At 45.3% G+C, this 12,500-nt stretch overlaps 1 protein-coding gene across 3 annotated transcripts in view; it reads right to left on the bottom strand.

Annotated features, from left to right (window-relative positions):
* Positions 1-12,500, bottom strand: part of LOC134451356 (sex comb on midleg-like protein 2) — a 51,000-nt gene that overhangs the window by 10,592 nt on the left and 27,908 nt on the right. For 2 of the 3 annotated variants that reach the window (XM_063201767.1, XM_063201769.1), the window contains 6 exons: positions 11,825-12,126; positions 11,253-11,373; positions 10,802-11,005; positions 9,999-10,172; positions 9,581-9,706; positions 4,063-4,305 (listed from right to left, as the gene is read on the bottom strand). In XM_063201767.1, the coding sequence (XP_063057837.1) occupies positions 4,063-4,305; positions 9,581-9,706; positions 9,999-10,172; positions 10,802-11,005; positions 11,253-11,373; positions 11,825-12,126 (1,170 nt within the window). The remainder of the gene's footprint in view (positions 1-4,062; positions 4,306-9,580; positions 9,707-9,998; positions 10,173-10,801; positions 11,006-11,252; positions 11,374-11,824; positions 12,127-12,500) is intronic. The other variant, XM_063201768.1, reaches the window with a different exon arrangement.

Here is a 12,500-nt window from a genome sequence, read left to right as displayed (position 1 = left end):
GTGTGCGCGTCTGTGTGTGCGTGGTTCTTGTTCTGAGGGCAGTGTGAGGTCACGTCTGCCTTGAGAGTCTGGTGAAAGAGCTCCCTCTAAGGATTATTCTGGAAAATGATCCCTCATCATATCTGACAATCACCGCCTGGCTTTCTATCCAAACACACTCACAGCTGCAAGAAACCATACGACAATGAGACCATACGATAGGACAAGACGAGACGAGACGAGAAATGATAAAAATAAAAAACAAAAGAAATCATATTTACAAAAGCATTCACAGCCTTTGCTAAATACTTTCTAGAATCACCTTTGGCAGCAACTACATTCATTTTTTCATTTCGAAATGAAAAGGGATTAAAAGGGAGGTCATAGGTGTGTGTTTCAACCGTTCAGTACATTGAAATTGTACATTTTGAGTCTGCACCTGGCTAAAATAGATGGGTATGAGTTTTGAATGAAATCCTATGGAGAGTATCATGATCTGCTTCTGTAGTCACAGTGCATGTTGACATGCATGCTTCTTTAGGTGTAATTCAGATTTCCAATGTTGACGGAATCCATACATCCCCAAACCATGTCAGTCCCACAACCATGCTTGACTAGCCAGATGATGCACTTTTTGTGTAAAACTCACTTGTTTACCACCACACATGCTCGATGCCATCTAAAGCAAATTTGTTTATCTTGGTCTCAAGAGAGATGAACAGACCAAGGATATGGATCACTGGAACCATGTCGTGTGGTCTGATGAGACCAATTTTTCACATGGTCATAACGGAATAATTTGTGTAGGATTTTGACAACAGAGATTAATTTGTAGCATTTGGAATAAGGCTGTAAGATTACAAAATGTGGAAAAAGTGAAGCGCTGGGAATACTTTCCGGATTGACTGTATCCTTCTGAGGTGCACAGTCTCTCCAAAAACTGTTTGACCGTTGTCTAAACCAAAACACTCGGTCAGGTAGTAAAAAGAAAAGTAAGTAAGGAGGAAGGGGGCTTGAAAGTCAGTAAGTAAGCATCTCCCTGAAGTGGCACAAAAATGGGGACGGGCTCTCCACAGACTATCCCTCCCCTCCCCTCAGGCGATCGCAGGAAATGAAGGCCTACTGGTTAATCCCCCCATCCACAACTAATATGATTATTTAAATGCCTCGTACTTCAAACACTCCCCCATCAGTCAGGGCGCACAGCATTAAATCTGAGTGGATATTAAAAATTAAGATGTTGTGCCAACATATATAAAGTGAGAAGGTGAAAAAGTGAGGTTCACAAGTATTCCTCAACATCGCTGTACAATTTTCTGCTCATGGAATGAACAGTTGTGGGTGGAGCAGACCGAGGTACACAGAAGTACAGAGCCACACACAGACAGATAGTCTTTGCATTCATAGACTGTTTGCCTGTTGGCACACAGATCTCTAAGACCTAAAACAGTCAGTCAGTTTAATGATGATCCTCCCTCAAAAGATAACACTTTTGACTGGGCCTGTGCATTTATTTGTTGTTGTTTGTTTATTTGTGGCAAAGTACATGTATTCACATATCATTCTGATTATCTTAGCAGTGTATTGGTATAGGCCTGGGCAAAAAATCGATGTGATTTTAAAATCGAGTTTGAACGTCAAATCGATTTGTTTTTTGAGAAATCGAGTTATACGATTTTTTAAAAAAATTTTAATCATCTGTCAGTTTATGTACCCAAGCGCACAGCGCATTGCATTACGTTCGCCACTTGGCGAAGACGTAGGTCTAGCCTACCTAGTGCATTCTCTGTGTCTCCTCCCCCATTACATGCACAAACCAACGTTGTGAGTTAAATGGTTTGACAGAAATATAGTGAAACGGGTGAGGAATACGGGCTCCTGTTCAAATAAGGTGACACTACCTCAAATCGTTTTGCCAATGATGAATTAAACAACCTACCACTTTGTAAATTGTGAATGACAGTGTTGTCGTAGCTGTAGGTCGTAGCAGCCGGACTACATGCATGTTTCAATATTTGAAACGAAAACATCTCGCGGAGAAAATGCTAAACAAACTACTCTACCCCTACCACAAGAGTGACGCAAGGTGGAAAGCAATCACGGATGCAATTAGCCTAGAACTGCCTACTACGATATGCTTCCAATTTATTCGGCAGAGAAGAGAGGTTTTCAACATATGCTTAAAGTTTTGGATGCGCTGCTTCCTCGCCTGTATGATCTTAACCAACATATGTGAGTTGAAAGGAATCTCTCTCCCTCCCTCTCTCGCTCACACACACACACACACACACACACACCCAAGCAACCGGAGCACTCTCGCGCGCTCTCTCTCCCCCTCTCTCTAAAGCCCTACTCGGACGGGACTAGTTAGGAGACTTGTGGTAAAGTAACCGCGTCTGAACGCGCCATGTCAGTAAATATAGCGGCGATATCGGTAAACTTCGCCGACAGTTTTACCACCTGTTGCAGTCTGGAGAAATTACCAGCTGTAAAACTAGTTCTGATCCTGTGCGAATGCGCTGATGTCTGATTAAATGCATGAAACGCGATATCTAATCTACTCAGGCTTGCAAACGTTACCGTCTTGAAGTAAGCATTGTTTTAGGGTGTTGCTCCAAAATGTTTTCGCTGTGTTAACGCAGCAGTGTTCAGATGCATCGACATGTATTCAGACGCATTACTATGGGCTCTGATGGGAAAAAAGCAGGCAATTGCTACATTTGTTCATCTGGGACAAGAGCCTCCATACATACATCTGTACTATAATGCATCATTAATATATTGTGGATGGCACGTGACGACAAATCTCAACAGTGCCTGAGGGTTTACCCCTCACATTTTTTGTTCTTTCTCTGAGATGTTTCAATGTAATCCCAATTGGTCATTTCTATTAGCAATGTTCTAAGACAAATTACATTAGGCTATTTTGGCCTGGAGTTCCCAAACTTTACTATGAGCCCTCCACATACAGGTAGATACAGCCAAGCCCCCCGCCCCCCCTTACATGGGACGTGCCACACTATTTTGTTCTGTGCACCCAGTCTCACACCTTGATAAAGTTTGTGTATTCCTAAGACCATTCAGGCACTACAGAAAGCACAATACATAAATATTGTAAAGAAAAAAAATATTCCTTTGGGATTTAAGCCTATTTTTAGTTTATTTTGGCTTCTTAGGTCATTCAATTAATTTTGCTATTTTCCCTGCCAATCTGCCACGGCCCTCCTGGCATCCTCCCACGCCCCTCCCAGGCGTCCCCAGGCCCCACTTTGAAAACCCCTGCTATAGGCTACCCCATGTCCATATAAACTGGTCCAGTCCGAGTAGGCTTCACACACACCAGAGGCACCGCCACACAAACAGAGCCTACTTGTCAATCTCTCTGTCAATCTCTCTCTCTCTCTCTCTCTCTCTCTCTCTCTCACACACACAGTTTTTTTTTTTTTTTTTTTTTTTTGGGGGGGGGGGGGGGGGTTATTGAATCGAATCGTGAATCGTGAATCGAGTTTGGTAATGAAAAAATCTAGATTTTTTTTTCAGGGTGAATCGCCCAGCCCTATATTGGTATGCACAAGGGCTCCAGCTGAAGCTCGGCTGACATGAATGAGGTCTGCACTCTACGAATACACTTGCTTGTTTTCAGAACAGTAAGGCTTGACAAGACATGTCTCTGGGAGTTTCTTACCCTCCGCTCATCTGTGGGCAGATTATGCTTTTGAAACACATTCACCAAGTCAGTGTCGCCACAATCACGGATCTGCCATGTAGAGCCTGTGCTACACTAGCTTTAAGTTTTTCCCCTCATGTTAAAATGACAGTGCTCACGGTCATGCAATGCCATGTACCGGTAAAAGGTGTAAATAAAGTAGGAATTGGATTTTAAGAATGTTTTACATCACCAAGATCTACAGCAAGAGACAAGTAGAATGTTGCAAGTATACATCCACTTTTTGCATCTTCTCAACAATGCCTCCTCCACGTTTTCCCACATAGCATAATGTTGATAGTCACACGAAAACTCCAGAATGTCCGACTTAGTGGATACAGACAAGACAATAAAGAGTGACTAGCCACGCAGCTTACCCTCCACTCGTCTGTGTGTGCGTGCAGCGTGCGCGGCGAGGTCGGGAGGGTTGGAGGAGTGTCGGCGGAGGGGGGGCGGGCCAGCTCCGCCGGGGTAGTAGGGGCTGCTGGGCGGGGGAGGGGCGTGGTACTCGGAGGCGCTGCGGGGAAGCGACTGGGGACGCGGCGTCATGCAGTTGGAGGCGGAGTCCATGAAGCGCTGCTCCTTCAGCAGGCCATTCTCCTCATGAGGCAGGGTCTCTGCTGAAGACAGGCACAGAGAGATAGGGGAGACGGAGAGAGAGAGGGGGGAGAGAGAGAGAGAGAGAGAGAGAGAGAGAGAGAGAGAGATGTATGGAGAGAGGTGTAAAGATGAAAAGAGGGAGAGATGGAGAAAAACATGAAGGTAGAGGTAAAGACAAAAGAATATAGACAGATGTAAAGACAAAAGAACAAACTACTTCAACTGAAGAGCATCCACTAAGAAGCAATCATCTTTCACATAAAACCTGGCCATGGCCACACAACTATTGCCAACATGGACCGAAAGTAAAATTCAGTGTACCGTGTGATCTCCCCTTAATTTTATGTTCATTATACAGTATATTCTGGAGGACACATGGAATTATGTGTAATGAATGGAGCTGCAGTAATAGAGCCTACAGTCTGTGAGGTTTTTGAGATGTCTGTGGTCACAACAATTGGGTGGAGAACAGCCAAGAGGTACAAAGTCTGTTATCTGAGCAGCTACCCGAGCTCAAAAAGAGTGCAGGTTGGAAAGAGGTCAAAGATGAATTCAATGAGATATTATACTGCATTATTATACGGCACTCTAGAATGGTGCGAGAGCTCCCATTCATTTTCAATGTGCGGCCCCAGCGTTCGGTGGTCACTGCTTTTCTGTAATGTCCACTAAATAATGACCGCTGCCAATGGCAACGAGTTTGGTCACTTCAGAGATCACTCCGCAAGTAGATCGGTCATATCTTCACAGATATGTCTTGCCTTATGACTTTTGTAATAGTGAGAATAATTGTTCTCCGTTGTGGTACCCAAGTGGTGGAACGGTCTCCCAGAGGCAGCAAGACTAAGCACATCTCTTGCAGCCTTCAAGAAACAACTTAAGACCTTCCTCTTTCGAGAGAATCTACTAGACTAATGCTTGAGCTGGCCTTGCCCCAGGGCAGACTCCTGACATGATGGCTAGTTTAGTTTAGTTTGTCTGTGTGTGTTTGTGTGCATGTGTACTCGTTATTTACTCTTTACAGTGTTTCCCATACATTGAGGAAACTATGGCGGCCCGCCATAGTTTAAATCTGGCCGCCATAGTTTACGAAAATGTATAAAAAAAAAAAAAAATTTTTTTTTTTCTTTTTTACTTTTTTTTTTTTTTTTAAAACGATTTGAATTACGATTTTGAATTTCCTTCGCATTTTCCTCCTGGAGTAAATACATCCTATAGACTCTGTATTGGTTAGATAAGTAGTCCCACGGTAACACAGAATGAGGGGAAAGCATTAGGTATTACAGTTGATTCATGTGTGCACACGTGTAACATCGGGTGAGTAACAGAACATGTGCGCAACGATGCGTTATGACACGCCGATATGCGAGGATCTTCGTCCAAATCGCTAGTCGCATGCATCATCGCTAACTGCGTTTACATCGCGTGCCGCGTGTAAAGGAAATGTTTGTTGTTGACATGAATTGCATTCACTTCAATTTGTGCTGTTTCTTGCTTCAGTTGTGGACAAAACGATTGGCCAAACTCACAATAGAAAGCCTTTGCTGTGCTACTGTCCCAGAGAGCTGAAAAAAAAACCTTCATAGAAGAAGTCACACTTAACAGGGGTGTTAACCAATCCAATGAGTTCTCTCATTGCTCTCTCTCTCTCTCTCTCTCTCTCTCTCTCTCTCTCTCTCTCTCTCTCATAGTAGCCTACTATTTACCCATAACAAATGGTGAATTTCTGAGCCCTTTTTAATTTGTAGCCTATACCACTGAAGGCATGATAATGCTTCATCATATTTTAGAAATAGGGCCTATGTGCCTTTTATATACCAAATGTTTATCATTTTGAAATTGTTTCAGTTGTTTATGACTTGTGTATGACTGAAATTATCTCTGCATACTATCAGTGCTGCATTGCTTTGTAAAGATAGGCTATTCAACACACTTTAAAAACACACTGAAAAGATACGGCCATAGAAGCCTACTGAAAACATTTTGTTCATAATAATGGTGATTAATAAATGGTGGTCTTAAATTTTCATACTGACATCCTTGAATTTGACTTGGTAGATCACGGCAGACCATCAACTTCAAAAGTAGATCTTGGTTAAAAAAAGGTTGGGCACCCCTGCTATAGAGAGAACCACAAGTGCTTGAAAGACAGGGATCAAAAGCCTCAAGTTGTTGTAGTTTACTTGGGTTTGGGAGCAATATAAACAACCTTCAGAGAAGGGACAGTTGGGATGAGTTTACTAACACTCCCTAGGCTTTGTTTTACAGTTGTAATGAGTTTGGTGACAGACCTTCATTGACACAGCAGAGGAGACATCGGGCTGCATATAGAAATTAATGTGTAATGAATGTGAATATAGACATAAATGTGTAATATGTTGTTCAGCCCTTTTAATGGGAGGAATTTGGAAAAAACTGGCCCTGTGACCAGCACCCCTCATGAAGAATGTGTACGCCTACAGATATGTGTGGGGGAAAAGGCGTAGCCTACCCTCTAAGGCCCTTTTTGTTGCTCTTAAATTCTTATCTCTGCTCCTATTTTGTTTTATTATTGTTTCCCAGACCCCTGCATGAGGGACGAATGAAACTGTGTTGTAAACAGAAATTATTCACTGTACTGCATTTTTTGACAATGACAATGTACTACTATTATACAAGTCATAGGTAAAATCTTATGTAGCCTTATTTCTCAAAATATAAATGGCTGAAATGTAGGCCCAGGCCTATATTTTCTCCATGCGCCAATGTCATACTGTAGTCACTGTTTTGCCGTTTTGCATTTACGCTGCATGAATACTACACCCCCCCCCCCCCCCCCCACCCCCAAAAAAAGGCCAGTGTGAGAAGACCCCCCCCCCCCCCCCCCCCCCCCCCCCGGACAAAATAAACCCCGGCTGCCCCCATAGTTTCCAAAATTTCTGTGGGAAACACTGCTTTATAAAAAAAAATACAAAAAACTAACCCCTCTTTGCAACTGCACTTGTTGTTCTGTATATCTCCTGTGCACTTTGTATTTGCTTGTGGTGTTGGCTTGATTATGTCCTCTTTTGAAAGTCGCTTTGGTTATAAAGCGTCTGCCAAATGCAATGTAATGTAATGTAATGAGGCAGCAGCGCGATTAACACACGTTGCCGGTAGCCCACTGATGCTCTGTTAACCAGCCACTTCCCTAACGTCTCCGAACACTAGTCTCATTCAGCGACTAATTTTAACAGTTACGTCTCATCCTGGTGATGAAGCTAATAATAACAACAAAGTCCGAGTGGTAGCCCATCAAGATTTCATCAGCAACCCCTCATGTCCGAGTGTTGCCGTTCCAAGAAAGCAAACTGTCGCTGTCGTGACATCTTTTATTAACACTAGTAGCCTATTTATTTATTTATGTACAAGTGAGGAGTTCGTTGACAGTTTCCTTAAGGGTGTACTCTGTGGGCTAGAAGTTGCCTCCTCCAGCCAGCCATCCGGCGCACAGTGCTCTGCCTGTAGCAGGATCGACATTGATGGTCAGGGCACACAGCAGTGCTTGGGTTGCCTAGTCTATGCTTTTTTTCTGGAATAGCCTGTCGCCGATTAGACAAAAAATATCCTGTTATGAACCCGAGTTTAGTAGATATCGCGCAGTGAACGAGGCAGCCTGCAAACAGTTTGAAGCGCAACGTGGCTGTAACAAGTTAGAAAGTAGCCAAACTCTGTTGCTTGGTAACCTTTTTAAATTGAGCGTTCCACGAACTATCTTTCTTTACGCACGCTATAAAATGGCAATAAACTTGTTACTATAAACTACTGGTTAACTATTTAAGCTTTCTAATGTTGGTAAAGGCCGTATAATAAGCGGGATAATGTATTGTCCACACGTGACTATCGAAAAATATTTCCCTTCAGAGCGGAATAACACCCCTCCGCCTTCGGCGTCGGCGGGTGTTATTCGCTCCGTCAGGAAATATTTTCCTATAGTCACGTGTGGACAATACATTATCCCTTACATATGTCTCTACACAAAATGCCAATACATGATCTCCACCTCCTACCAACAGGAAAGCAATTTATTCCACAGACCACTCAAGCTTTCCGAACATCAAGTGTTCAATCAAAAGTCCACTATTCATTCATAGTTACTGTACTTTATAGAATAGATAGAGTAACTTTGTTGATCTCGAAGGAGGTTAAGGAACATGCTTTTGAAACATCACAACCCTCTAACTCTGAACAAGTTTTCATTACTTGTGGTGCAGTGCGAGACTGTGCTGTGCATAAATGCATAACTTAAGGATTTTTTTCCTTGCTGTGAGTGCTGTTGCTTCACTAGTTTTGATTTAAGGATGTGCCCTCAGATACTGCATTGCAAAGTGTGAGACATCAAAGCATCACTGTGTTTTGATGCCATGACTGTCAAAGGCAACTCATGAATACTATTGCATCATCGTAAGTCACTGTGCGATTCCCGGCACTGGTTCCACTGCAGTCAGAGAGGGGTGGCAGTCACTGTCTGTTAGTCTGTTACAAAAAAAATGTCTGTGGTTACAACAACACTGTCTGTGGATAAGATCAAACTGTCTGCAGTTACAAACAAAGTGTCTGTGTACACAGAGATACACAGAGACACACTGTCTCACACAGAGACACAGACAACCAACACACAGAGAGACTGTCTGCGGCAATGAAGAGGCTGTCTGTGGTCACAAAGAATGTGTTGCAGATACAATGAAACAGTCTGTGGTTATGAAGAAACTGTCTGTGGTTAAGAAGAACCACTTTGTTTATGAAGAAACTGCTGGTGGGTTTGGAGATACAATCAGAGGAGCAGGTGTCACTGATGATTGTGATCAATATTGGGGTGGAACACTTTGCCATGCTGTTCTGTGGTGAGGTAGAAGGCTGTGCTTATGCCATACTGTAGCTCAACTGTGGTGTGGTGTGGTGTGGTGTGGTAGAAGGCCTTGCTGTGCTGAGCTGAGCTGAGCTGTAGCTGTGCTGTACTGTGGACTATGAGGACTATGCTGTGCTATATTGAAGCTGTTCTGTGCTATGATAAGTCGCAGGTTAGCTGTGGTGTAGTGTGGTAGAAGGCTGTGCAGTACTTTGCTAGAAGGCTCTGCTGTGTTGTACTGTTCTTTGGTGTGGTAGAAGCCTGTGATGTGCTGTGCTGTGGTGTGGTAGAAGCCTGTGCAGTGGTGTGGTAGAAGCCTGTGCAGTGGTGTGGTAGAAGCCTGTGCTGTGGTGTGGTAGAAGCCTGTGCTGTGGTGTGGTGTGGTGTGGTGTGGTAGAGGGCTGTGCTGTGCCGTGGCAGAAGGGTACCTTCTGAGGGGTGGGCCTCGGTGCGCAGCAGCTTCGGGGAGAGGGGGGCGGCGTAGGGGGGAGAGTCCCTGGAGATGCGCTTGCCTGGCCGGTTCATTGATGGCGCTTCAGACAGCTCCTCTTTCACTGTCGGGATGAGTAGGGGAGGAGAAGAGAGGAAGTTAGTTTGAGCAATCCCCCCATAACAAGGAACATTTTGTCTATTACACATATGGTGTGTGCGAATACCGCTGATAGAGGTTCTCCCTCGCACAGGCACTCGCACGCACACACAGACATCCAAGTGGGGAGGTGCCCATCTCCTGTCATAGACGTTGGAAGGAGTGGCGTAGGGGCTGACTGCTGTAGAGGTTGTCTCACACACACACACGGACACGCACACGCACACGCGCACACACGCGCACACACAGTTGCCTACCTGACTTGCTCCTGTCGTAGACGTTGGCAGGAGTGGCGTAGGGGTTGAAGGGCTGGCTGCTGAAGAGGTTGTCACACTGCAGGTGGCGGCACATGTTCTCCAGGAAGCGCAGCACGTACGCAGCGCTGGAGGCCGACGGCAGCTTCACCGTGCGCGTGCCACCGTCCGTCCTCACTGGGGGTTGGATATAGGGACAGGGACACAGACACACACACATACAGATAAGACTTTACAGAACATGTTGCGAGCACAATCGAGAGCCAATGCCTTTTGGAGTCAAACTCCTTACAACTCCTACACTTCTTGACTAGTCAAATCTTGACTAAATTCTCTTTTATTAGCCGTTTTACCACTTCCTGCAAATGTGCTTGAATTCTGGACCTGATCTACAGCCCAGCTGAGTCATCTTGGTGGCCGGGTGCTGAGTGAGGCAGTTGCTGGGGGAATAGATGAGGTCATACTTGGCAGCACATGCCTGGTCCAACTGCCTCTGCACAGCACAGGCACTACCTTAGTTCTGCCATATTAGAACGGACACACAAAACCTGTTTTGAAGTACTTTCTCTGTATGGAAAGCACTTGAGTAAGACTATGGCTGAGGATTTTTGGGAATTGTGCTGCCTCAACATGGTAGCAGTATACGCAGTATTAGTAGTAATACTTAGTAGTAGAAGTCGTGTCAGTCGTTTGTAAGTGTCAGTAGTCGTCAGTCGTGTCAATATTCAGTAACTTCATCCTTATTACAACAATTGGGACGTTAGCAGTTAACCCCTTCCTTCCTGTCTCTCGTTCATGCGTGTTACCTTTGACCACCTCATCCCCGTCGGCGTGCCCCTGTAGGCATCCCAGCAGCACCTTGGGCTGGTAGGCGCAGTCCACGGCGGCCTGCACGGCCTGCTGCATGACCAGGTTGACGGGGCCCGGCCCGAAGTGGTCCGGTAGCCGCTGCACCTGCTTACGGTCCAGGTGCGGGCCGCAGTTGCCGTGCTTGTTGACGTACACACACACTGTGGGCAGAGGGGAGGGAGGCATATGGGGATAGACATTGATTATACGTGGTTTATAAATCACACGCACACACACAGAGGGGGTTGAACATACGTATGCTTACCATCCATCCACACACTATACACTATATACTATTAACTGCATCAGCGGAAAAAACGACATATTCAAAGACTTCCTTTGATTTCAATCAGTTGTGAGGAAATGTTCCAGTCCTTCCCTAAGCTATGCAAAAGCAGAGGGCTTTACCTGTGGAGACTACAGAGGGCCCGGAGCCCAGGTGGGGTCCATCCTGGGACATGGCACCACCGGCCAGCCTGGAGTCAGCAGTGGCTGAGGAGAGGGGCGGGTGGAGGATCTTTGGCTTCCGCTGTCGGGCACACATTAGAGCAACGTCAAGCAACTACAACAGCATCAAGGGTTTTTTTTTTTTCAAAATAAATAAAAACAGTAATCAAATGTATTAGTGCTCATGGTGGGATCATCGTCAATTCATGGCTATAATTTTCAGGTCGATTGATTACTGTGACACACAGATCGCCAGATAGTTCCAAGAAGTGAGCGCTGAACACAGAAAGTGCAGTAGATATAAATATAGTTTCCTTGAATTCATCTTCAAAGCCGCTGTAAAGAATTATTTTAATCTACGCGATTAATATCACCAACCGATTTCCTGTACCCCGGTTGTCACAACTCTGAATTCCATGGCACCGTCTTAGGATTGAGAACATACAACTGTTTCTTTTCCAGATAAAAGTGAGTTGGATCACCAGTGATCTCCTCTGCATAAAAGGGCTACAGCAACACCCCCACCAACTCACCTTGCTGCCAGGCTTGGGCCCCCTCTTCTTGTGTGGCCTGGGGGCCAGCTGTGTCCCCACCGTGCCGATCTTGATGTCCCCATCCTGTGGGCTCCCTAGCCCTCCGTTCTGAGCTGCTGCGGCCGCCGCTACGGCCTTGAGAAGGGCGATGGTCTCGCTCTTGGGCCGCCGGCCGCGCACCCCCTTGCGCACCGGCAGGGGAGGCAGCGGGTTGGGCAGCCGGTACAGAGAGGTCGTCATGGAGCGCCGGGACGGCTTGGAGGGGGATGAGGAGGACGGAATGGGCTGCCTGATGGGGGTCACTGCCAAAAAAAGGGAGGGAGAAACACAGATAAACATGGAAACCCAGATTCGACACGAAAACCCAGATTTGACAGACAAAAGAATGGATAAGCGGACAAGACTAGATTTGCGCAATTTTAAAAACGCTATGTGAATCAGCTTGGATTTCATTTCAGACAGTAAATTAGGTACCAACATGGGGTCCGAATAATGCTTTTATTGTTTATTTACAGTGCATCTAACACATAGCCTTATTGTTATAAGCACTGCTCTGCAGCGACTGCACCCTGTGTGGTGAGAACGAATTTCCTCTTGGGGACAATAAAGGCAACAACAACTAGCCTGGCTTAGCATTGGGAAAACTTAATGCCTATTTGTTGGTCTGAAAACACCA

The sequence above is a fragment of the Engraulis encrasicolus genome, chromosome 6 (assembly GCF_034702125.1).
Source record: "Engraulis encrasicolus isolate BLACKSEA-1 chromosome 6, IST_EnEncr_1.0, whole genome shotgun sequence".
Lineage (NCBI taxonomy): Eukaryota > Metazoa > Chordata > Actinopteri > Clupeiformes > Engraulidae > Engraulis > Engraulis encrasicolus.
The sequence above is the reverse complement of the archived record's forward strand: the minus strand, read 5'-3'. Positions and strand labels throughout refer to the sequence as shown.